The sequence below is a fragment of the Clinocottus analis genome, unplaced genomic scaffold, assembly GCF_023055335.1.
Source record: "Clinocottus analis isolate CAN_PGR_092001 unplaced genomic scaffold, fCliAna1.0.p SCAF_42, whole genome shotgun sequence".
Taxonomy (NCBI): domain Eukaryota; kingdom Metazoa; phylum Chordata; class Actinopteri; order Perciformes; family Cottidae; genus Clinocottus; species Clinocottus analis.
Window position 1 is genome coordinate 141,911 of NW_027176176.1, and position 25,565 is coordinate 167,475.

The following is a 25,565-nucleotide window of genomic DNA, read 5'->3' on the forward strand; positions in this document are numbered from 1 at the left end:
TCACACCCTGTAGACCCTCACACCCTGTAGACCCTCACACCCTGTAGACCCTCACACCCTGTAGACCCTCACACCTTGTAGACCCTCACACCGTGTAGACTCTCACACCCTGTAGACCCTCACACCCTGTAGACCCTCACACCCTGCAGACCCTCACACCCTGTAGACCCTCACACCCTGTAGACCCTGTAGACCCTCACACCCTGTAGACCCTCACACCCTGTAGACCCTCACACCTTGTAGACCCTCACACCGTGTAGACTCTCACACCCTGTAGACCCTCACACCCTGTAGACCCTCACACCCTGTAGACCCTCACACCCTGTAGACCCTCACACCTTGTAGACCCTCACACCGTGTAGACTCTCACACCCTGTAGACCCTCACACCCTGTAGACCCTCACACCCTGCAGACCCTCACACCCTGCAGACCCTCACACCCTGTAGACCCTGTAGACCCTCACACCCCGTAGACCCTCACACCCTGTAGACCCTCACACCTTGTAGACCCTCATACCCTGTAGACCCTCACACCCTGTAGACCCTCACACCTTGTAGACCCTCACACCCTGTAGACCCTCACACCCTGCAGACCCTCACACCCTGCAGACCCTCACACCCTGTAGACCCTGTAGACCCTCACACCCTATAGACCCTCACACCCTGTAGACCCTCACACCCTATAGACCCTCACACCCTGTAGACCCTCACACCCCGTAGACCCTCACACCCTGTAGACCCTCACACCCTGTAGACCCTCACACCCTGCAGACCCTCACACCCTGTAGACCCTCACACCCTATAGACCCTCACACCCTGTAGACCCTCACACCCTGCAGACCCTCACACCCTGTAGACCCTCACACCCTGCAGACCCTCACACCCTGCAGACCCTCACACCCTGTAGACCCTGTAGACCCTCACACCCTGCAGACCCTCACACCCTGCAGACCCTCACACCCTGTAGACCCTGTAGACCCTCACACCCTGTAGACCCTCACATCCTGCAGACCCTCACACCCTGGTCTCTAGCTGTTCTCCTCCTCCCCTGTGGGGGGCGCTGCAGAGCTTTGTACCAGCAGACACTGGAACAGCTTCTTGGCCGTCACCCTGATGATCAACAATCAGACTTTTACATCTGCACTGCTCTGAATACTCTGTTGTCTTCAATGTCTCTTTTGTTGTTTTTGTATTCATCTTGTTTATTGGATACTGTGTATAAACATGAGGAGCTCAGTGAAACACACATGGCTGATTCTGAAGCCAGCAGTCATCCTGTGGTTGTGACCTGTGGGAAATACAAGAGGTACATAAGAGTTGTTTATAGTGTTTTATACTGTGACTAAATGCCGTTTTGTTCATTGCTTGTGTGAACCACCGTTGTCGGCCTCTCGGGACGACTCTGGGTGTGTTATCTTGTGTGTGAGAGCTGTGGAGTATTTGCTCAATGTCTTTCCTTGAGGAAAAGGTTTATTATTAGATTATTGTTGAGGTCAGACTCCTGGTCTCCAACGTTACCATGCTCGTAATCCTGTCACTGTAAATAAAAGCACTTTAGTGATGCCCACGCAGCTCCTTTAAAAAAATACTGTCACCAAGGAAAGTTATGCATTTGTTTCTCTTGTGTTTAGTTTGGTTAAAAGTTCAAAAGAATACGTTTCAAGCTTTGTTTGAGCGAAGGAGCTTCCTTTGCACAGACTTAACGTACCCAGTAGAGGACGTCGGTCCAGCCCTGCGTGGTGATGCATTGGTACACCGTCAGCATGGAGAAGCCCAGGTTGTCAAAGTGGGTGATGCCGTGGTTCGGGCCGGGCCAGCTGGCTCGACACTCGGTGCCGTTGATGGTACAGCGCCGGCCGTTCCCTGCTTGGGCACAAGGGGCTGGCTTCTCATTCGCCACCGTAGCAATGATATCTGAAGGTCAGAGCAGTGACATCTGAAGGTCAAATATGTCTGAAGGTATGTCTGAAGGTCAAAACAGGTCGTCTGAACAATTCATTTTCGTGTGGAAACCTTTTCCCTCCCAATGCCAAACCCATGCAGGTGCCTGTATTTGAGAAAGCATGTCTTAAGTCTCTAATATAATAATCACATAACTGCATGTGATTGCTCCTCCTGTCCTTACTGGTAGACAATCCCTTTAATAATGTATGTTTGTCATGAAGTAGATTTTAAAAGTCATCTCTTACTGTGGAGAATTAGAAGAATGAGAAGAGTGATGTACTGTTAGGAAAACGTCAAAGACTTGATACATGAGGTCAGCAGTCAGATGACTGCAATGTGTTGTATGTTATGATGTGCTCATACTACCTGTGCCTGTGTAGTAGCAGGTCTTGTGCATTTTGCACTTGAAGAGCTCCAATCCCATAATGGAGTAGATGGTGACCATGAAGAGAACCAGCAGGGTGATGTGGAAAAGAGGCAGCATGGACTTCAGGATGGAGTTCATCACCACTTGAAGGCCTTCAGGGACACCAAACTAATGACATGTGCTTTGTGTTTTTCATTCCTACGTTTAATAACTCTGAAGTGAGTTGTTGCCTCTGGCTGCCACACAACGCTAACACCTTCATTACTAATCATGACAGAAATACCACTGATGATACAATCAACATGACATTACAGTGATGGTGCGTATGACACAGCAGAGCAGCTACTCACTGGGAACTCCAGACACCAGCCGGAGGGGCCGCAGCACTCTGAAGGCCCGCAGAGCTTTCATGTCAAAGCCCCCCTTCTCCCCCACTGGAGCCTCCACGCCACTGAGGTGGTTAAAGGCGTCCACCACCACGGTGAACAAGCTGCAGACACACACACACACACACACACACACACCAGATACACCACGGTGAACAAGCTGCAGACACACACACACACACACACACACACCAGATACACCACGGTGAACAAGCTGCAGACACACACACACACACACACACACACACACCAGATACACCACGGTGAACAAGCTGCAGACACACACACACACACACACACACCAGATACACCACGGTGAACAAGCTGCAGACACACACACACACACACACACACCAGATACACCACGGTGAACAAGCTGCAGACACACACACACACACACACACACACACCAGATACACCACGGTGAACAAGCTGCAGACACACACACACACACACACACACCAGATACACCACGGTGAACAAGCTGCAGACACACACACACACACACCAGATACACCACGGTGAACAAGCTGCAGACACACACACACACACACACACACACACACACACACACCAGATACACCACGGTGAACAAGCTGCAGACACACACACACACACACCAGATACACCACGGTGAACAAGCTGCAGACACACACACACACACACACACACACACACACACACACCAGATACACCACGGTGAACAAGCTGCAGACACACACACACACACACCAGATACACCACGGTGAACAAGCTGCAGACACACACACACACACACCAGATACACCACGGTGAACAAGCTGCAGACACACACACACACACACACACACACACACACACACCAGATACACCACGGTGAACAAGCTGCAGACACACACACACACACACACACCAGATACACCACGGTGAACAAGCTGCAGACACACACACACACACACACACACACACCAGATACACCACGGTGAACGAGCTGCAGACACACACACACACACACACACACCAGATACACCACGGTGAACAAGCTGCAGACACACACACACACACACACCAGATACACCACGGTGAACGAGCTGCAGACACACACACACACACACACACACCAGATACACCACGGTGAACAAGCTGCAGACACACACACACACATACACACACACACACACCAGATACACCACGGTGAACGAGCTGCACACACACACACACACACACACACACACACACACACACACCAGATACACCACGGTGAACAAGCTGCAGACACACACACACACACCAGCACTGACAGAACCAGCAGAACTCAGAACCATCAGAACTCAGAGCACTGACAGAACCCGGATGAAGCACTGCAAACGGTCACACAATGCAGCGTGAAACGATGGACACGACTCTAAACGGGCGCCATCTTGGCTATGTAGAGGAAGAGGAGGAGCCCTTTCACCAGATTTTCATTCATTTATTTATTTCCTCCTGCCGCGATTGTGGAGGTGTCACAGTTTCCACATGGCGTGGAGAAAGAGGTGAACGAGGGACAAAAAGGGGGCAAGAAGTGCGTTCATTTTGTCAGAGTTAGTTTTGCGGGTATCGCAAACAGATTTGCGTCCGTCACTTCCGCCAATTGGTTAATGTAAGTGTTCCATTACAGATGTTAGTGCACTGTATTGCAGTGTACTGTATTGCAGTGCACTGTATTGCAGTGCACTGTATTGCAGTGCACTGTATTGCAGTGCACTGTATTGCAGTTTACTGTATCGCGGTGCACTGTATTGCAGTGTACTGTATTGCAGTGCACTGTATTGCTGTTTACTGCATCGCGGTGCACTGTATTGCAGTGTACTGTATTGCAGTGTACTGTATCGCGGCGCACTGTATTGCAGTGTACTTCGTAAAGTCTTCGGTAGTAGACGCAGGCCACCACCACAGTGAACAGCAGACACACAGATACCTGAAGGTGATTGAGAGCATTCATCGTCAGCATCCTTCCTGACTCCACAACCTGTTGCCAATGTCAGTGAGTGGTGCAGGAAAAGAGGCAAGGAACAGGGAGAAGGTGTTTTTGGTAAAGCAGCATGTTCTTTCCTCTCAGGCGTAATCTAAAGCCACAAGAGTTCATGGTGATTGTGGCAGGCCGGCCTTACTGCAGGAGTGATGACTGTACACTACAAGGTTCTGTCCTCTCACACTGTCACGGGTTCCCCATCATATTAAGTGTTTGCAGCCTGTCTGCCAGTTTAATTAACTCTCTTGTCATTTCAGATCATGCCTGATTATCCCTCGTCCCCGTCTCCTGGTCCTCACGCCCATCTCAGCTGCAGCCCGATGCCTCGTGAGCTCTCACTGTTTAGGTCTCCTCGCTTGTTCTTGTCCTCTCCCGGTTTGTCTCGTCCGTTAAGTGCCAAACTCTCCAGCGAACCTTTGTATGATAGTCAACCTGTTCTGACCCCGTTTTGCCTGTCCTGCAGACCCTGGATCCCGGTTTTGAAATCCTGCCTGAAACACGACTAAAGAACTTTGCCTGCCATCTGCCTCTGAGTCGTGCATTTGAACTCCAGTACCTGCTGCGCCTCACGCACACAGGAACAACACCACTCTTCTGTCTGGTGCTTCCACTTAAGATGAGCTGTTTTACATATCTATCAACTTAATTTATTCATAACACCTGCATTGACCTATACTCTGCAAATGTATTATCTAATTATCCAGAGTAGGATGTGAATGATGTGAACAAATGTTTGTTTTAGCCTTTCTTTGGGAAGAGATATTAAAGTACAGCTACTTCAGAGGACTGTTTGTCCTCTGAAGGCAGCTGACCCTCCTGTGTTCTCTCTGAACTTTGTACTTCATCTGATTGTCATGAGAGTCCTCCACTTCGTCCACGAGGCATCTGAACACACAACATTCATGTGATCATTGTCATGAGAGCACACGCTGCTCTTGGGATTATCCTGTGAGATGCAGCTTCCTCCTCAGGTCCTACAGAACCCTGGTCCGGGTCGGAGAGGAGTGTGGGAGGACGAGCGTGGACCGGGGTTGAGCATCAAACCCACGGCCCTCTTGGAATGATACACACTCAGGGGCGGACTGGCCATAGCGGATACCGGGGAAATGCCCGGTGGGCCGACGTGGTCGGGCCGGCCCATCTCCACCACCAGCCGGCCCACCTCCTCCACCAGCCGGCTCATCTCCACCACCAGCCGGCCCACCTCCACCACCAGCCGGCCCACGTCCACCACCAGCCGGCTCATCTCCACCACCAGCCGGCCCACCTCCACCACCAGCCGGCCCACCTCCACCACCAGCCGGCTCACCTCCACCACCAGCCGGCCCACCTCCACCACCAGCCGGCCCACCTCCACCACCAGCCGGCCCACCTCCACCACCAGCCGGCTGTCACTCTGACATCGCTGGCCCAACTACGTTCTGTGCTTCACAGAACACGTTAAAATTACTCTAAAACTAAAGTCAAATCAAACCTTGACTGGGTTTTATACTACTCCTCGTGATCTGTACTCCTACTCATGGTTTCCATACCCAGCATGCAACACTACTAATCGCCATCTGTATTCACACTCATGGTTAAGATGTTGCTTACAGGTTTTCAGAGCTTTTTGGCGATTTTAGGACATTCTGCCTTGATTTTAATCCAGAACACCGGCACTTTGGCAGACTTGAAACATACATTTAAGTTTCATTTTTGGGGTAACGGTCTCACGTAGCCTCTGACATGGGTCAAGAGTGAGAGGCTCAGACACACAGATGGATGTATCCGGTCCGTTTTTCAAAATAAAACTTGCCTTTTTTTTCATTCTTTCTGTGCAGCCCGATACCAAGGGGACGTTGCGTCACTCGCTCACAGACGAAGACGTTTTTTAGCGTGATTCAACTGATTGCAAGGGCAATGCGTCATGTCGTGTACTAGGTAGGCCGTGCTGGCAGTAATCCCCGGGCCACTTTTTTCCCCCAGTCCGCCCCTGTACACACTACCACATCTCCACTAGTATTTTGCAAAGCAATGACTCAACATAAGCAGCATGAAGTAAGAACGTGACATTACAAACTCAATGGCCTCAACAGGAATCAACTTACCCAACGGAGACACAAACAAAGTCCAGAATGTTCCAGCAGTTTCTTAAGTAAGCGTCCGTATGAAATAGAAATCCGTAGGCAATGATCTTCAGAAAGCACTCTATGGAGAAGATGAGGAGGAAGATGTACTCCAGGCTTTCCTGTGAAACAATCACAATGGCTTTTGTTTGAATACATTTCACCAAATGATATTTACTGACGGCCTTCTGACATCTGAAACATACTAGACTTGGTTAATGGTCAAGTTCTGACGATGATGACAATGATGATGATGATGATGATGCTGTCAGAGCTAAGTCACCTCCATGCTCATGTTTCTTTAGGAGCATTTATCAACTTCTCTCTATTCATGTCACTTACAAACTCACATCACTGGAAGGCTTTATGGCCGATCCCATTTCAGCTGAGGTATTCAGTGGATGTCTATTTTAAAAGGCACACACACACACACACATACACACAAATAGTGCCCTTCACGGGTGTTGAACTGATGAAGAGGCCGAGGAGCATTTCCCTTGGGTAAAATACAATATGTTTAAATTAGCCATGCTCAGTAATCATTCAAAATAATCATTCAGATTAATGAATATTCTTCTTGGTGGATCATATGTTATGTTACAAAAATGGTAACATCAAAGTATAACGTTAGTGGCCACTTTATTAGGTTCATATGTCCGATACAACAGCTACAACTGAAATATTTCCCAAGTTTATAATATTCTACTTCTATGTTCTAGGTTTTAGATCATCACTAAACAGGTTGATGCAGTTTAGTAAAGCAACATTTAGGAGATTCAACAACTCAAAGTTCTGAAAGCGTGACGCAGACTCACATGACATGTCACATGTCATTGTGTCCTGAAGGTCCAGGACCAGAGAGAGGTCCCTATAGGACCAGAGAGAGGTCTCTATAGGACCAGAGAGAATCCTTTAGGACCAGAGAGTGGTCCCTATAGGACCAGAGAGAGTCCTTTAGGACCAGAGAGAGGTCTCTATAGGACCAGAGAGAGTCCTTTAGGACCAGAGAGAGGTCCCTATAGGACCAGAGAGAGGTCTCTATAGGACCAGAGAGAGTCCTTTAGGACCAGAGAGAGGTCCCTATAGGACCAGAGAGAGTCCTTTAGGACCAGAGAGAGGTCTCTATAGGACCAGAGAGAGTCCTTTAGGACCAGAGAGAGGTCCCTATAGGACCAGAGAGAGTCCTTTAGGACCAGAGAGAGGTCTCTATAGGACCAGAGAGAGTCCTTTAGGACCAGAGAGAGGTCCCTATAGGACCAGAGAGAGGTCTCTATAGGACCAGAGAGAGTCCTATAGGACCAGAGAGAGGTCCCTATAGGACCAGAGAGAGGTCTCTATAGGACCAGAGAGAGTCCTTTAGGACCAGAGAGAGGTCCCTATAGGACCAGAGAGTGGTCCCTATAGGACCAGAGAGAGTCCTTTAGGACCAGAGAGAGGTCTCTATAGGACCAGAGAGAGTCCTTTAGGACCAGAGAGAGGTCCCTATAGGACCAGAGAGTGGTCCCTATAGGACCAGAGAGAGTCCTTTAGGACCAGAGAGAGGTCTCTATAGGACCAGAGAGAGTCCTTTAGGACCAGAGAGAGGTCCCTATAGGACCAGAGAGAGTCCTATAGGACCAGAGAGAGGTCCCTATAGGACCAGAGAGAGGTCTCTATAGGACCAGAGAGAGGTCCCTATAGGACCAGAGAGAGGTCCCTATAGGACCAGAGAGAGTCCTTTAGGACCAGAGAGAGTCCTATAGGACCAGAGAGAGGTCCCTATAGGACCAGAGAGAGGTCTCTATAGGACCAGAGAGAGGTCCCTATAGGACCAGAGAGAGGTCTCTATAGGACCAGAGAGAGTCCTTTAGGACCAGAGAGAGGTCCCTATAGGACCAGAGAGAGGTCCCTATAGGACCAGAGAGAGGTCCCTATAGGACCAGAGAGAGTCCTTTAGGACCAGAGAGAGGTCCCTATAGGACCAGAGAGAGTCCTTTAGGACCAGAGAGAGGTCTCTATAGGACCAGAGAGAGGTCCCGAAAGGACCAAAGAGAGGTCTCTATGGGACCAGAGAGAGGTCTCTATAGGACCAGAGAGAGTCCTTTAGGACCAGAGAGAGGTCCCTATAGGACCAGAGAGAGTCCTTTAGGACCAGAGAGTGGTCCCTATAGGACCAGAGAGAGTCCTTTAGGACCAGAGAGAGGTCCCTATAGGACCAGAGAGAGTCCTTTAGTACCAGAAAGAGGTCCCTATAGGACCAGAGAGAGGTCTCTATAGGACCAGAGAGAATCCTTTAGGACCAGAGAGAGGTCTCTATAGGACCAGAGAGAATCCTTTAGGACCAGAGAGTGGTCCCTATAGGACCAGAGAGAGTCCTTTAGTACCAGAGAGAGGTCCCTATAGGACCAGAGAGAGGTCTCTATAGGACCAGAGAGAGTCCTTTAGGACCAGAGAGAGGTCCCTATAGGACCAGAGAGAGTCCTATATAACCAGAGAGAGGTCTCTATAGGACCAGAGAGAGGTCTCTATAGGACCAGAGAGAGGTCCCGAAAGGACCAAAGAGAGGTCTCTATGGGACCAGAGAGTGGTCTCTATAGGACCAGAGAGAATCCTTTAGGACCAGAGAGAGTCCTTTAGGACCAGAGAGAGTCCTTTAGGACCAGAGAGAGGTCTCTATAGGACCAGAGAGAGGTCTCTATAGGACCAGAGAGAGTCCTTTAGGACCAGAGAGAGGTCCCTATAGGACCAGAGAGAGGTCTCTATAGGACCAGAGAGAGGTCTCTATAGGACCAGAGAGAGGTCTCTATAGGACCAGAGAGAGGTCCCTATAGGACCAGAGAGAGTCCTTTAGGACCAGAGAGTGGTCCCTATAGGACCAGAGAGAGGACTCTATAGGACCAGAGAGAGGTCTCTATAGGACCAGAGAGAATCCTTTAGGACCAGAGAGAGTCCTTTAGGACCAGAGAGAGGTCCCTATAGGACCAGAGAGAGGTCTCTATAGGACCAGAGAGAGTCCTTTAGGACCAGAGAGTGGTCCCTATAGGACCAGAGAGAGGACTCTATAGGACCAGAGAGAGGTCCCCATAGGACCAGAGAGAGTCCTTTAGGACCACAGAGTGGTCCCTATAGGACCAGAGAGAGTCCTTTAGGACCAGAGAGAGGTCTCTATAGGACCAGAGAGAGGTCTCTATATGACCAGAGAGAGTCCTTTAGGACCAGAGAGAGGTCTCTATAGGACCAGAGAGAGTCCTTTAGGACCAGAGAGAGGTCTCTATAGGACCAGAGAGAGGTCCCTATAGGACCAGAGAGAGGTCCCTATAGGACCAGAGAGAGGTCCCTATAGGACCAGAGAGAGTCCTTTAGGACCAGAGAGAGGTCCCTATAGGACCAGAGAGAGGTCCCTATAGGACCAGAGAGAGTCCTTTAGGACCAGAGAGAGGTCCCTATAGGACCAGAGAGAGGTCTCTATAGGACCAGAGAGAGGTCCCTATAGGACCAGAGAGAGTCCTTTAGGACCAGAGAGTGGTCCCTATAGGACCAGAGAGAGGACTCTATAGGACCAGAGAGAGGTCTCTATAGGACCAGAGAGAATCCTTTAGGACCAGAGAGAGTCCTTTAGGACCAGAGAGAGGTCCCTATAGGACCAGAGAGAGGTCTCTATAGGACCAGAGAGAGTCCTTTAGGACCAGAGAGTGGTCCCTATAGGACCAGAGAGAGGACTCTATAGGACCAGAGAGAGGTCCCCATAGGACCAGAGAGAGTCCTTTAGGACCACAGAGTGGTCCCTATAGGACCAGAGAGAGTCCTTTAGGACCAGAGAGAGGTCTCTATAGGACCAGAGAGAGGTCTCTATATGACCAGAGAGAGTCCTTTAGGACCAGAGAGAGGTCTCTATAGGACCAGAGAGAGTCCTTTAGGACCAGAGAGAGGTCTCTATAGGACCAGAGAGAGGTCCCTATAGGACCAGAGAGAGGTCCCTATAGGACCAGAGAGAGGTCCCTATAGGACCAGAGAGAGTCCTTTAGGACCAGAGAGAGGTCCCTATAGGACCAGAGAGAGGTCCATATAGGACCAGAGAGAGTCCTTTAGGACCAGAGAGAGGTCCCTATAGGACCAGAGAGAGGTCTCTATAGGACCAGAGAGAGGTCTCTATAGGACCAGAGAGAGGACTCTATAGGACCAGAGAGAGGACTCTATAGGACCAGAGAGAGGTCTCTATAGGACCAGAGAGAATCCTTTAGGACCAGAGAGAGTCCTTTAGGACCAGAGAGAGTCCTTTAGGACCAGAGAGAGGTCCCTATAGGACCAGAGAGAGGTCTCTATAGGACCAGAGAGAGTCCTTTAGGACCAGAGAGTGGTCCCTATAGGACCAGAGAGAGGACTCTATAGGACCAGAGAGAGTCCTTTAGGACCAGAGAGAGGTCTCTATAGGACCAGAGAGAGGTCCCTATAGGACCAGAGAGAGTCCTTTAGGACCAGAGAGAGTCCTTTAGGACCAGAGAGAGGTCTCTATATGACCAGAGAGAGTCCTTTAGGACCAGAGAGAGTCCTATAGGACCAGAGAGAGTCCTTTAGGACCAGAGAGAGGTCTCTATATGACCAGAGAGAGTCCTTTAGGACCAGAGAGAGTCCTTTAGGACCAGAGAGAGTCCTATCTTCTCCGTGTAGAGTCCTCTACATGTGTATGTGCTGCATTTCATTACTACGACAAACTTACATGGCATTAGAAAATATGAAGATGATTCTCAAATTGTTTTGTAATTGTTGAGAATTCTCTGATGGTCATTATTTGCTGAGCTCGGGACAATATGTGTGTGGTCTTTACCTCACATCATAAACAACGATATAAGTTTATAAGCCGTGTTTTCATCTCTGTAGTAAACGTGGCTTATCTCCTGAAGCACAAGGGCCATTTGAATCATTTCAAAAGGTATTACACATGGAAAACACTTGTGAGACGACTTAAGAGGTTCATACTATATGTGTTACTGCTTTACTGGTTGATAATAGAACCCAGGAACATAAATACAAAATATATTTTAAAAAGACATTCAGGATCAATTTCAAATGATGTATATGATAGATCACTATATATCTACTATAGAAAAGCACAAGATATTAACAATATGTTCAGAGACTTTGATTAAGTGCAGTAAAAAAAAAGTTATTATTTTAGTACAGAAATTAAGGCGAATCCTCAAAAGGAGCATCTGAAAACATGACAATATCACACACAAATCACTATGATTTGATCATCACTATGATCATTCAGAGGCCAAAATAACATTTTTGCTGGAAAAAATGGTTTGGCTGAATGCCTGAAGCTTGTGGTTGATGTGTTGCAGAGGCTTTGTGTGACAAGAGATTTGACGTAAGCTTCACAAAGAGGTGCGCTACTCGCGTGTATCAAGCTAGCACGATGATGATTCATAATTTCCATAACTCTCTCTGAGTAGTTTTCGAGACATCTCATTCATTCTTCATGGTTATGTTAATATTTATGGTTTAATTGTGTTTTAAACGTATAAAATTGAATTATTGGTGTATGTGCTGTTGTAAGCCCAGGCTGTAAGATTTATGCTAAACGAGTGCAGTTACCAATAAGTCACATGTTCATGTATTGATCGTTTCTATGTTTGCAATATAACAGAAAACATAGATGACGTCAATGTCACTGTTGAAACCTTATAAAAGACACAATAAATGAATCATTGTATAGCCTGTCCTCATTGCACCTCAGGGGAGCAACTATGAGAACCACTGACCTATCACAGTATCCACAGAATAGTATAATAACAGACACAAGCATGCTGACATACCAAGTTGCTGTTGGTGTTGTTGCTATCTTCCTCAGGCATGGGTAAGTACACAGCCAGGGCCACACAGTTGGCAAATATGGCCAGCAGGATTATGATTTCAAAAGGTCTGAAAGAGATCTATAGGAACCTTCCAGGCTCACCACCGTAGCTCACATATATATAGAGACACATAAAGGTATGGACACATAATGGTGTAGACACAAATAGATATAGACACATAGGCACAAACACAGACAGTTATAGACACAGAGATATAGACACATACAGGTATAGACACATAAAGGTATAGACAAATAGTTTGAGACACGTAAAGGTATAGACACATAAATGGACACATAAGGTATAGACACATAAAGGTATAGACACAGTTTGAGACACATAAGGTATAGACACATCAGGTATAGACACATAAATGGACACATACATGGACACATAAGGTATAGACACATAAATGGACACATAAGGTACAGACACATAAAGATATAGACACATACAGGTATAGACACATAAATGGACACATAAGGTATAGACACATAAAGATATAGACACATACAGGTATAGACACATAAGGTATAGACACATAAGGTATAGACACATAAATGGACACATAAGGTATAGACACATAAAGATATAGACACATACAGGTATAGACACATAAGGTATAGACACATAGTTTGAGACACATAAGGTATAGACACATAAAGATATAGACACATACAGGTATAGACACATAAGGTATAGACACATAAGGTATAGACACATAAATGGACACATAAGGTATAGACACATAAAGATATAGACACATACAGGTATAGACACATAAGGTATAGACACATAAGGTATAGACACATAAATGGACACATAAGGTATAGACACATAAAGATATAGACACATACAGGTATAGACACATAAGGTATAGACACATAGTTTGAGACACATAAGGTATAGACACATAAAGATATAGACACATACAGGTATAGACACATAAGGTATAGACACATAAGGTATAGACACATAAATGGACACATAAGGTATAGACACATAAAGATATAGACACATACAGGTATAGACACATAAGGTATAGACACATAGTTTGAGACACATAAGGTATAGACACATAAATGGACACATAAGGTATAGACACATAAAGGTATAGACACATAGTTTGAGACACGTAAAGGTATAGACACATAAATGGACACATAAGGTATAGACACATAAAGGTATAGACACATAGTTTGAGACACATAAGGTATAGACACATAAGGTATAGACACATACATGGACACATAAGGTATAGACACATAAATGGACACATAAGGTATAGACACATAAAGATATAGACACATACAGGTATAGACACATAAGGTATAGACACATAGTTTGAGACACATAAGGTATAGACACATAAATGGACACATAAGGTATAGACACATAAGGTATAGACACATAAGGTATAGACAACAAGCTCATGATACTCACAAATACAACTATGCTACAACTAGAACTCCAAACAAACTATTTCACGACTACTGACAGTACATATGGTATGAGGTATCAACCATCACATCAAGGGCTAGGGCCTGTCATCCTAAAGTGTAACGTAGAGTGACACTTCACTACAGCAGGATACTTCCACTCCACAATACTGATGCATGCCTTGCGGAAAGGATTCTTGAGTGTCAGGAGGAGGAGGGAACGAGCAGGCCTCGGGTTGCCTCCTGTCGACATCAGCTTCTTCAGCTTCTCCTTTTGTTTTCTCTTCAGAGTTTCCTCGTCCATGATGTAGGATGACAATGGGGGACTGCTGCTGTCTGCCATTATGGCTTCAGGAGAGTGTTTGTACCAAGTTTACTTTGGATTGGAGGAGTTATTCCAAAAGGTCCTTTTTAAATGCAGTAGTCCTGCTGGCTAGTTCTGTCCACTCATTTGTAAAACCACTTCTCAACTCGTCTCAATCATCTGTCACACTGTCTCTCTGATGCTCTGACTGAGCTCCCCCTCTTCCTCTGTCTATATCTGTGGAATGGCAGCTGTCCGCTCTTCTGGAAGGGGATTGGTTTACTGAGCAGCTGTGCGTCCAGAGAATAAATATAGACAATGAGCATGGGTGTTGTAGCATGGGGTGACAAAAGATTTACACCGATATAATAGGACGATGGGATATTTTTTAGAAGTGAGTGTGACTCAAACAACGAAAGGCCACGGAAAAAACGTATAAATAGGACAACTATTACGCCAACTAATTCAACTCAATTCTATTGAGTTTATTTTGTATAGCCCAAAATCACAAATGTGCCTCAGAGGGCTTTACACTCTGTAGACACAACATCCCTGTCCCAGGACCTCGCATCAGATCAGGAAGAACCCCAACCCCATTACAGGAATATGACAATAACTGTTCATATAATAAGGAATCCCCTTTGGCACAACACGTATTTGCAGTTTACGTGAAACCATGTTGGGTGGTAGCCAAAAGGCGCCTTTTGCCATGAAACAGGAAGTTATTGTAACTTCAGCGTATTTTGTCTTACCTGAAAAGACCTACATGCCACATGGACCTGAAGTCATAGTGAGTCATAACGCCACCTACTGGCAGCAAGAAACAACATGTTTTTTTTACAACAAAGTACATTTCACTTCAGTGTACTAGATCTACTCATGTTATCACCACGGTGCATCCACCCAGAGACTCTGTGTGGGAGCACCTTCACATGAAGGGGCGGGGTTTGCAGCATTTGACCAATCACAAGCATGGACGAGTCTGCTGTCAGCAGAGCAGCACTTTCTACAAACATAGAGAAAATACGTATGGCTGAACACGTAATTCAGGAAAGTAAAAGATGCCGATGGTGTTACTGAAAAGTAAATGAAGGAAAGCGATGAATAGATTCATGATTTCACTTCATCTTCAGCGTGTGCTGCTGAGAGGAAGCATTGTGGCATGTGTTACATACGTCTTATTCTTTCACTGCAGCCCTGTATAAATAAATGTTCTTGTTTTCATAATCAACCACAGCAAACATAAATGTAACCGGAGCAAAGTAATGCAAAACGTTGTCATACAGTTTGGCGTTCTGGTTTTGAATTGTGTGATTTGTTGGGACAGGTGTCTCTCTGCCGTTACAGACACCTCGTTGAGTCCTTTGCTAAACAGAAAGCTGTGACAACCCAACGGAGGAAAAGAGAAAGGCTCTCGTGGTTTTCTAAAAGTCGCTCGCTGAATCCAGTCCGTGTTTCCCTCCTGGCCGGAGGAGGAAGATGGAGGCACACATGGAGCCTCTGGGAGGAAATAGTGGAATATGATTGGAGGAAGGCTGTCAGGTGCTGTGTTTTCTAGTATCTCTCTTGAACGCCGATCAGGGAGTTATATTGTTGCAGGTGAGCGAGAAGATGGGCGTGTCCCGGCTGTGTACAGGCGATAACCTCCAGTGATGTCACAACACCGTAACATCAAAGCCGCACATTCATTTTAAATAATACACTCATAACATTATTTTCATATTTATTGTGCTCAAAATGAAGATATTATAAATATGCTCTTTTAAACACAGTCAGTGATCTACTCCCAGTTGCATTGCAGGTTCAAACTGAACGTCTGGATTATGACTTCTTCACGTCTGTGTATTAATACCTCACGGTCCATAAACCGAGCTCTGATTGGTCAGTAGGTGGAGCTTCTACGAGTTGTTCTTTTCTCATGAACATGCTCTGGAGCCGGTGAGAAGGGACCCCCATCCTGACGTCACCTCAACAACCACAAACGCTGCTTCTTGGTTCTGAAGCTGGACCATCCCAGAATGCACGAGGACTTCAGCATGGCACAGATCATCTGACTCCAGCATTGATAAACATACAAAAACACACTCATACACACACACACACACACACACACACACACTTGTCTGCTCTAACAGGTGCTTATGCACTATCAATCATCAACTACAATAATAATGTCAACATGGATCATCTGTCAAGAAGAGATGGTGTTGATTGAGGGAGCAACCGGTTCCAACCGGATTCCTGTTTCAACAAAGAGGAAGAGAGAGTTATGAGTATTTCAATGTACATGTATTACAACACTTCATTCATGCAAAGTGTTATTTTTGTATCAATCTACAGTTTGAGGAAATTGTTGTGAGCCAATAACCCACGCACTGCTCTCCACAATAATGATGAATCATGAAGTGGAGTAGCAGAAGAGCAGTGTGTATTGGCCCCTACAGACGACCATGTGATGCAATCTCTCCTGTCACCGTCACGCTGCCGTCACTGGAGGATGTCGGCCAGCTTCTCCTGGTAGTACTCGTAGTTTTCTTTGCAGTCCTCCCACAGGTTCAGAGGTTCTTCCTCGTTCTCCACAAAAGTCTCCCAGGTGTAGGAGAAGTCCAGAGGCTTCATCACCCTCAGCTTGCAGCCGGCAGCGTGCAGGGCCTTCAGGCCGGCCTGGATTTCTGCTTCTTCCCACTCAAACAGGCGCGCAGCAAAGATGCTCAGCTTGACGTTGGTCCGGGCCTTCAACACTTCAGCTATCTTTGCTGCACAAGCAGAGCACGGACTGGAAGACACGTACCTGACATGAACAGAGCGGAGGGAAAGGGTTTTGATTCCACAAAACAAGTTGACAGATCTCTGACTCAGAGCATTGTTAGCATCATCATTTCCAAATGTGATTTCATTCATGCAGAAAGAAGCATTTATGACTCAGCCGTGACCTTCAGCTTCACATGAGTTTCTATTTCTATAGTCAGAGGAATGATGCTAATTCATTAGATGATGCTAAGCTATCACCTGGTGGAGGTGGTGGTGGACAGTAGGGGGATGCTAAGCTATTACCTGGTGGTGGTGGTGGTGGACAGGAGGGTGATGCTAAGCGATAGCTTAGCATCACCCTCCTGTCCACCACCACAATGAACAACACCTCCCACCCCATGCAGGGCTCTGCAGCTCCTTCACTCACACCCTCCTGTCCACCACACCCTCCTGTCCACCACCACAATGAACAACACCTCCCACCCCATGCAGGGCTCTGCAGCTCCTTCACTCACACCGGTTGATTGGTCCTTTGTGTGAAGGACAGGAAGCAGCAGTCCTTCCTTCATTCTGCCGTCAGGCTGCACAACCAGCTGAGCTCGCAGTAGACCACGATTCACTTCAGTCATTTGAAGTACTAATCACTTTTAACGACATGTTATTACCAATATAAATGTTGCACCAGTTTATAAATACACTTGAAATACTTTGTATACATAATATTGCTATACTGGATTATTTCTCTTCTTTTCTGTTTGTTTTTATTGTTTTATTTTATTTGACCATGTGTCTCTGGTGCTGCTGCCGTCCTGCACTGCAACTTTCGAGATTGCTTTCTTTTCAGTCAGGAAACTCCTGTCCTGACTGAAATGAAGTCATGGCTGTATGAGCTCCATGTGCCACATACCATCTGACAGTTTAAGAGAGTATGTACCAGGTGACCGTGTATCTGAGGGCGGGGTCGTAGTTCAGGAGGCACTGCATGAAGAAGGCCTCCTCCGCATGAGGGCCCGTGTGCTCATCCTCCAGGTAGCCCTTCACCAGCCCATCAGCTGTGTTGCCCTCGGCCAGCAGGAAGCACAGGAAGGTCTTGTTGCGTCCAGAAGAGTATTCCACGTTCTTGAACTGGAACTTAAAGGCAAAAGGATCGATCCGGTCCCTGTGGGAAAGGAACATTGGTGTGTTTAATATTCGGACAAACATTATTCCAGACATGAGCGATGTCATGACCTTATTGCAGTGTGTGTGTGTGTGTGTGTGTGTGTGTGTGTGTGTGTCTATCCACAGCTAGTCCTATGTTCTGTTGCAGCAAACAGCAAAACATTTTAGGTGTCCAGTTATGGATGCATGCTCGAGGACTTTTACCATGATGGGAGGATCTTCCATGATGGGAGGAGCTTTCATTATGGTAGAAGCTTCCATGATGGGAGGAGCTTCCATGATGGGAGGAGCTTTCATTATGGTAGAAGCTTCCATGATGGGAGGAGCTTCCATGATGGGAGGAGCTTTCATTATGGTAGAAGCTTCCATGATGGGAGGAGCTTCCATGATGGGAGGAGCTTTCATGATGGGAGGAGCTTTCATGATGGTAGAAGCTTCCATGATGGGAGGAGCTTCTATGATGGGAGGAGCTTCCATAATGGAAGGAGCTTCCATTATGGGAGGAGTTTCCATAATGGGAGGAGCGTCCATGATGGGAGGAGCTACCATGAAGGTGGCACACCTGCTCATCAGGACAAATTAACATTCATACAATCAGTCGATTTGGGGTAAAGGGTCTTTCCTACGTGGAGCCGGGATGGAACTGCTGACCTTGATTGAAGGCCGGCCCGCTCTACCACTGGTACTCAGTCACTGACTACCCCACTGACTCAGGGTTAGGGTGAGTACTGAGTCAACAACCCGGTTGGTACGACATTGCTACAGGATAATATGTGATGTGTAATGGTTGCTTACACATGACTACCTTAAATAAAAGAAAAAAGGGTTAAAAATGTAACTAATGTAATTAGCAGCAATGGAAAGTGGAAGGTATACTTTGGTGGTGAATTCAATAGGTTACTATCGTGAGCTGGATCAATGTAAACATGGAGTTCTCTTCATGCTGTGAATGTGTTCCTCTCTTCATGGAGGTCGCCTGTTCCTTCGTTGTTGTCTTTGTCATCAGAGACGGTTTCTGGTGTGTATGTGTTCTACCTCGTGGGCGGGATCTCTCCTCAGTCATGGTTCTGTTGAAGAAGTTTGAGGATTACTCTGTTTAACAAAGTTCTGCGTTTGCAGTTATTTTATGTTTTACTGCTCAAATAATGGAAATACCGTCCACATACATACGTCTCTGAAACTACGTTTAGAACCAATCAACAAAAACCATCTTGAGACTTTGGAGAGAACCGGCCGGACGTTCTTCATATTTGAGCATCTGAGAAACGTAAAAGTAATGAAGCAGCATTTCCGGCTCGGTCTGAGGGCGTCGCCTTGGAGGCGGAGCCTTTTCTACCTTTAGCAGTAAAATGAGTTGTTTGCTGGCAGGCCGTCATCATGACATCTCATGCACATTATTAGAGCTCATCATTTGGCAACGCGTAGCTGCTGCTGATGGTGGTTCTCTGCAAGAGTTCATTTCTTATTCTGTTTTCATATCAAACATGTATGTGGAATGAAATACATAGAAATATTCATTTCAAGAGCATGATCGTTTTCCTTCTATGTGAATTGCTAGAGATATGAACAGGTGGCACCATCTCTTGTGTTGTTTGTTTGAATGATTCCTTTTGTAAAGATCAACATTCAACCCTTTGTATTTAAACTGTATTTAAACTTTATGGCTCATTCTTCAAAAGATTGTTAATAAGCCGGAACAATAGTTAGGAACAATATACATTTACTTGTATGACGCTTATATGCTGATATTCTACCAAATGTCCGAAACAATGCTTTCCTCAGGAGAAGCGACTTTGAGTAGTTGGGATACATAAATGATTCGTCATCTACGTGCAGATCCGCTCCCTCTGAAACTCTTAGGAGGTAAGTCAGGTTCGTGAAAACGTTGCAGGAGACGGATTGTAAAAGAAAGATGACGCAGCGTTGCTCCTTCACACGGTCGAAGTCCTTCTGGACGCCGTGACCTCGACCACCGGACGCCGCGTACGCGGTCCACGATGTGTCGCGTGGAGCGCCGGACACTGAACCATGAACGTTGAGTCTCTCTGACTGTTGTAGATGAAAGCCTGTGAAGATTTATTTTTATTAAAAAGGTAATATGCGTGAATGTTTTCTCGGGTTTGTAACAACAGACTGTCCAAGTGAATGCAAAGTAAACACTTTGATTCAGCTTTCATTTGCAGATGTTGTGAGACAGTTTCATCCTTCAGACGCTTTCCCCCAAACCGCTCGATAAGGGTCCATAAACGTGTCGCTTACTGCGTTTTAGACATTGAGTTGGAAAATGGCTGAATCTATCAGAACATTTAACGTTGGTCTCACTGGCCAAACTTTCCTGAGAAGTAAAGTAGGTCACCCTCCAGCGACAGACTGTTTCACAGCCTCCTGCATTCTGCAGTCTAAAAACAGAGTAAAACAAAACTACTACCAGATGCTTCCTTCTAATTAAAATGAATCTACAAATAATCCAATTAGAATAATGCTTGAAGTGGGTTAGTGTTAGACCTGTTGACCTCCACATGCAACACCTGTCACTCTCGATGCACAACATGCAAACACTGACATGCATTATGACACGATAAAGACTTCTTCTCATGCTACTCTACCAATCGAATTTGGTGACAAAACTGCAAAAATAAGACGAAACAGAAGCAGCTCAGGGAAAGAAGACATTCATATCAGTGACTCCACTAAACATAAATAATCTATGGAACAGCCGAGCATCTCAAGAAGCTGCTGAGTAGAATACAAGTCAAATTCAAGTTTGAGGTTGGTCTTAATCTACATTTGTATCTGTTACAGACAGAAACAAATCACATTATCAGTTTGTCTGTGGCAGATGTGTCATGTTCATTATCTTCATGTGAGCAAAGGCCTCTTCAGCAACAGAGGAGCTGTGCAGATGAAGCACATGCAGAAGCAGGTAACAGGAGCCGTACTTGCTGACATGGACCTACCCTTGGATGATTTCAAATGGAGGTAGTTCCATTGCCTCGACCTGTGAATCTCCATTAGCCTCAGCCGGCGGGGCCTCGCCTTCAGTCTGTACATCCTTGGTCATTTCAGCAGAAGCTTCTTCTTTTCTTCCTTTTCTTCTCATTAGCGGACGACCTTTGTCAGCCATGGTGAAAGTATGATTGTCTGGTTTGAGAAGAATGAAAGTGGAAAAGACAACATGGAATGAAGACAGGAGGAAACGAACATAGACCTGCAACTAAAAACTAAACAGACGAACTAGAAAACAAGCAGAAGGAAAGGAGAGCAAGCGAGGGGGAGGAGTGCAGGACTCGAGGGGCAAGGAGCTAACACAGGAATGCTAAGGTTAAACCATGCACTTCAGAGATTTGTCCATAAATCAGGCTGATATATATGAACACTGTGAAAAACTCTTTCCAGATATAATAAAACCAGCAACTAAACTGCAACGCTTTCAGTTGCAGCAATCCAACCAAATGTTTTAATCTGAAAGAGTGGCTGGCTTGCAGAAAGGGAACACCTGACCATTTATAGTTTTTTTTTGGTACATAATGTGCAAGATTCAAGTATACTGTATTAAAACTCAGCAAACAGTTCTGTCTATAAGCATCTTAAATCTAAAAATGGCATATTGGCACTGGCCTTTAAAGGCCCACAAACTGTGGTAGATCCACTCAGGCAGCTGCAGCTCACAGACTAAGCAGGTCTATTTAAAGACCCTGAGGGGGGGGGGGGGGTATGAAGTTTGACAGACTGCAGCTGATTTTGTCTACTGATACACACAAGACACACGTCAGCCGTGTGGGGAATAAGCTGCATACAGTTATTCTGCATAAACGCATGTAATACAGGTTGATACGTGTTGGATGATGGAAGGCGAGGGTTCAGATCTCAGACATGTAACGGCTCCGGCTGGACTGAACACTGGGGTCAGTGCAGGTGCCAGCTGGCCAAGAGAGGCTCGCTTGAGTCCACATGTGCTGTTCTCATTAGAAGCTCACTGCTTGCTGTACAACAGCGGTTCCCAAACTCAAGAATGCTGCGGCCCAATCTGAAATCTGGGCCCACTCACAGATTTTGTCGACGTGGGGGGGCCCCCACGTCGACCCCTGAGAGCCCTGCAACTCTGATCAAAACATAGACTAGGGATTATTAAATCACTTCAAGTGATTAAAAATATATTAACCGACAATTTATGTTTTGTGTACCATTTTCTCCAGAGCTCATATATATTTACTGAAATACTACAAGAGGGCGCCCTATTTGACATTGTTTTTGTCACGTCAGTTAACTGTATTGGTCATGCAGAAATGTTTTAAAATGTTAAACCGGGGCCGTTACCGTCACCTTCGGGCAAGCGGTCTTCAGACCGGCCCCCTTACCGCCTCACAACGCCCCTTTTCTTTTCTTTTCCTCCGCAGAGTTTAGAAATTCAAATATACTTAAATTCAGCGGGAAAGCAAGAAAACAAAAACACAAGCACACAATTATAAATGTATGTGTAATAAACAATACAACTAAAATATGCGTATAATCAACGTATTTATAATACGTCAAACACCGACGTAACCAGGGAGCTGCTTGTCTCTGCTTTTCCTTGGAGGGATAGATTGAGTCCATTTAAGAACCCGAACATGTCGGCCAAATACGCCAACGTACAAAGCCACTTTAGTCACAGACATAGTCTCAGACACACAGATGGATGTATCCGGTCATTTTTCAAAATAAAACTGGCTCTTTTTTTTGTTTCTTTTTTTTCATTCTTTCTGTGCGATACCAAGGGCACGTTGGTCACTCGCTCACAGACAAACACGTTTTTGAGAGTGATTCAACAGCATGGCAGCAACATGTAAATCCTTTAAAGGAGTAAACTGATATAGTCTTTATTCCCATGTGATTATTATGCACCTGAGTTAGTCACAGCGTTAGTTTAGGTTCTGTGACTTATCTTATTGTTTTGTTATATCAGGTTCAAACTGCACCATCTGCATTTGGGTCGCGGCTCGTCATTAATTTAAAAAATTTCTCCTTGGAGATTAATAAAGTACTTTTCATTAAGGGTGCAGGTGGGTCCCGGAGCCAGACCAGCTGAGAACCACTGTTGGAAGATAGTTCATGCCGAGCCTACATCTAGAATGTTGAGAAGATCTCTGACTACTATTTTAGTTGAAAGCCTGTAAACATTTAAAAAAAATAACTGACAACATAATTTTGATAAATTGTTATCATTTGACCATTCTGACCAATTGTTGAAGTTGCATACGTTGTGTAGTTTAGTGCCACTAGGAAAGTCCCTCCTTCCTGCCCCTTTACGATGTTTCCAGGCAGAAAGTCATCGTGGACTGATAATAACTGATAGTACAGATGCCACTCCTTGGCTCATGCCAGGAACTATTGAATGCTTGTGTTTTATAACTTTTACTGGCAACACTAAAAGTTGCATTTAACTTCCATCAAAGCCTGACCTGCGTTATCACCGGGTTGAGTTCTGATAGCAACGTCCGGCCTTCACAGCTTGTGGGGCGCTGTCCTCACCACCGCGTCATGTCTTCTTCACTCATCCCCGAATGGAAGTTAGTTCCTCACAGGAGAAAGAAACGTACATAGAAAGCAAGCAGCTTGTCACATCCCATGATGAAATAGAACGGTATGAGAAAGCAGCTTTGAAATGACATTGGATATACTTTGTTGGATGTCTAATGTCTTGACTGAGGCCGTGGCTTCCTTGTTCTTACCAGAGTCATAGAGAGGGAGAGTCCCACGGAGTCTGACCCAGAACAAATGTTCAACACAGTTGTGTGTGGACACAGTCGTATTAAATCAGTAAGACATATGAAATAACGTATTTCAGGGCGCTACACCAGCTTTCAACTAATTTATCCATCCTTGGTCCACTTTACTTGGCTTTGTCCAAGTCTACCACTTCCTTCAGTGTCACGACCCAAACTTTCCAAACACATCCTTAGTTTCAGGCTTCAATGGATGAACTCTACTTTTAAAGATATGTTCTAGTCTTCTAACCACTTAAAGTGCTTCAACATGACATAACATTCACTAATGGCAGAGACTGATATGCACAAGTAGACATGTTAAAACAGAGACTAGTATGCACAAGTAGACATGTTAAAACAGAGGCTAGTATGCACAAGTAGACATGTTAAAACAGAGGCTAGTATGCACAAGTAGACATGTTAAAACAGAGGCTAGTATGCACAAGTAGACATGTTAAAACAGAGACTAGTATGCACAAGTAGACATGTTAAAACAGAGGCTAGTATGCACAAGTAGACATGTTAAAACAGAGGCTAGTATGCACAAGTAGACATGTTAAAACAGAGGCTAGTATGCACAAGTAGACATGTTAAAACAGAGGCTAGTATGCACAAGTAGACATGTTAAAACAGAGACTAGTATGCACAAGTAGACATGTTAAAACAGAGACTAGTATGCACAAGTAGACATGTTAAAACAGAGGCTAGTATGCACAAGTAGACATGTTAAAACAGAGGCTAGTATGCACAAGTAGTGATCACGTGATCACATGGTCACATGATCACATGACCATGTTCGTTTATTAAACGTTTGGAGCGGCATGAGCTTCAAGTTGTGATTATCCGTCTGGTCATAAACGTTCGTGATGATATGAAACAGCAACACTTTGTATTTTGATCAAGACATGTTGATCAACACACGTTGCTCAACACATGTCGAGCAACATTTCCTGTATTTGAGCTACAACCTCTTTGCCAAGATGAGATGATACTCAAGGAGAGGAAGCTGAGCAGCAGCAACCCGCTGAAAGAGACCCCTCAACAATAATAACTATACCTATCAAGATATACCTGTATCACTTGTTCTCCACCCCTGAGTGAGGAAGAACATCGACTCGTGCACTCGGTGTGAGAGAGCACAGAGCAACACAGAGGTGCACCAGGTGAAGGAGTTAATAAGCTGGTTGACTCCACACACAGAGGTGCACCAGGTGAAGGAGTTAATAAGCTGGTTGACTCCACACACAGAGGTGCACCAGGTGAAGGAGTTAATAAGATGGTTGACTCCACACACAGAGGTGCACCAGGTGAAGGAGTTAATAAGCTGGTTGACTCCACACACTGAGGTGCACCAGGTGAAGGAGTTAATAAGCTGGTTGACTCCACACACAGAGGTGCACCAGGTGAAGGAGTTAATAAGTAACTGCAGTGAGAGCCACTGTTGCTCAGAGACGATGACATCACAGCAGTAAACGCCTCTTGTTGCTTTTGGCAGCGAGCGAGAAGTTTCCAGTAAACCACGCCCACAGCT

The 25,565-nt window shown here is 45.7% G+C and overlaps 2 protein-coding genes across 2 annotated transcripts in view; both read right to left on the bottom strand.

The window, feature by feature from the left end:
- The window catches only part of LOC137801664 (dihydropyridine-sensitive L-type skeletal muscle calcium channel subunit alpha-1-like), a 59,130-nt gene extending 44,716 nt beyond the window's left edge, over positions 1–14,414 (bottom strand). Inside the window, exons 1-6 of the mRNA XM_068599009.1 lie at positions 14,227–14,414; positions 12,594–12,699; positions 6,778–6,917; positions 2,662–2,801; positions 2,311–2,463; positions 1,709–1,914 (exon numbers count right to left, since the gene is read on the bottom strand). Coding sequence (XP_068455110.1) covers positions 1,709–1,914; positions 2,311–2,463; positions 2,662–2,801; positions 6,778–6,917; positions 12,594–12,699; positions 14,227–14,414 — 933 coding nt within the window. The remainder of the gene's footprint in view (positions 1–1,708; positions 1,915–2,310; positions 2,464–2,661; positions 2,802–6,777; positions 6,918–12,593; positions 12,700–14,226) is intronic.
- A 1,687-nt stretch (positions 14,415–16,101) lies between these two features.
- Positions 16,102–21,554, bottom strand: apobec2a (apolipoprotein B mRNA editing enzyme, catalytic polypeptide-like 2a). Its single transcript, XM_068599014.1, has 4 exons — positions 21,245–21,554; positions 18,061–18,285; positions 16,850–17,166; positions 16,102–16,616 (listed from the first exon to the last, which is right to left on the bottom strand). Exons 1-3 carry the CDS (start codon positions 21,409–21,411, stop codon positions 16,863–16,865), a joined length of 696 nt encoding a protein of 231 aa, XP_068455115.1. The 5' UTR covers positions 21,412–21,554; the 3' UTR covers positions 16,102–16,616; positions 16,850–16,862.
- Positions 21,555–25,565: the final 4,011 nt, after the last annotated feature.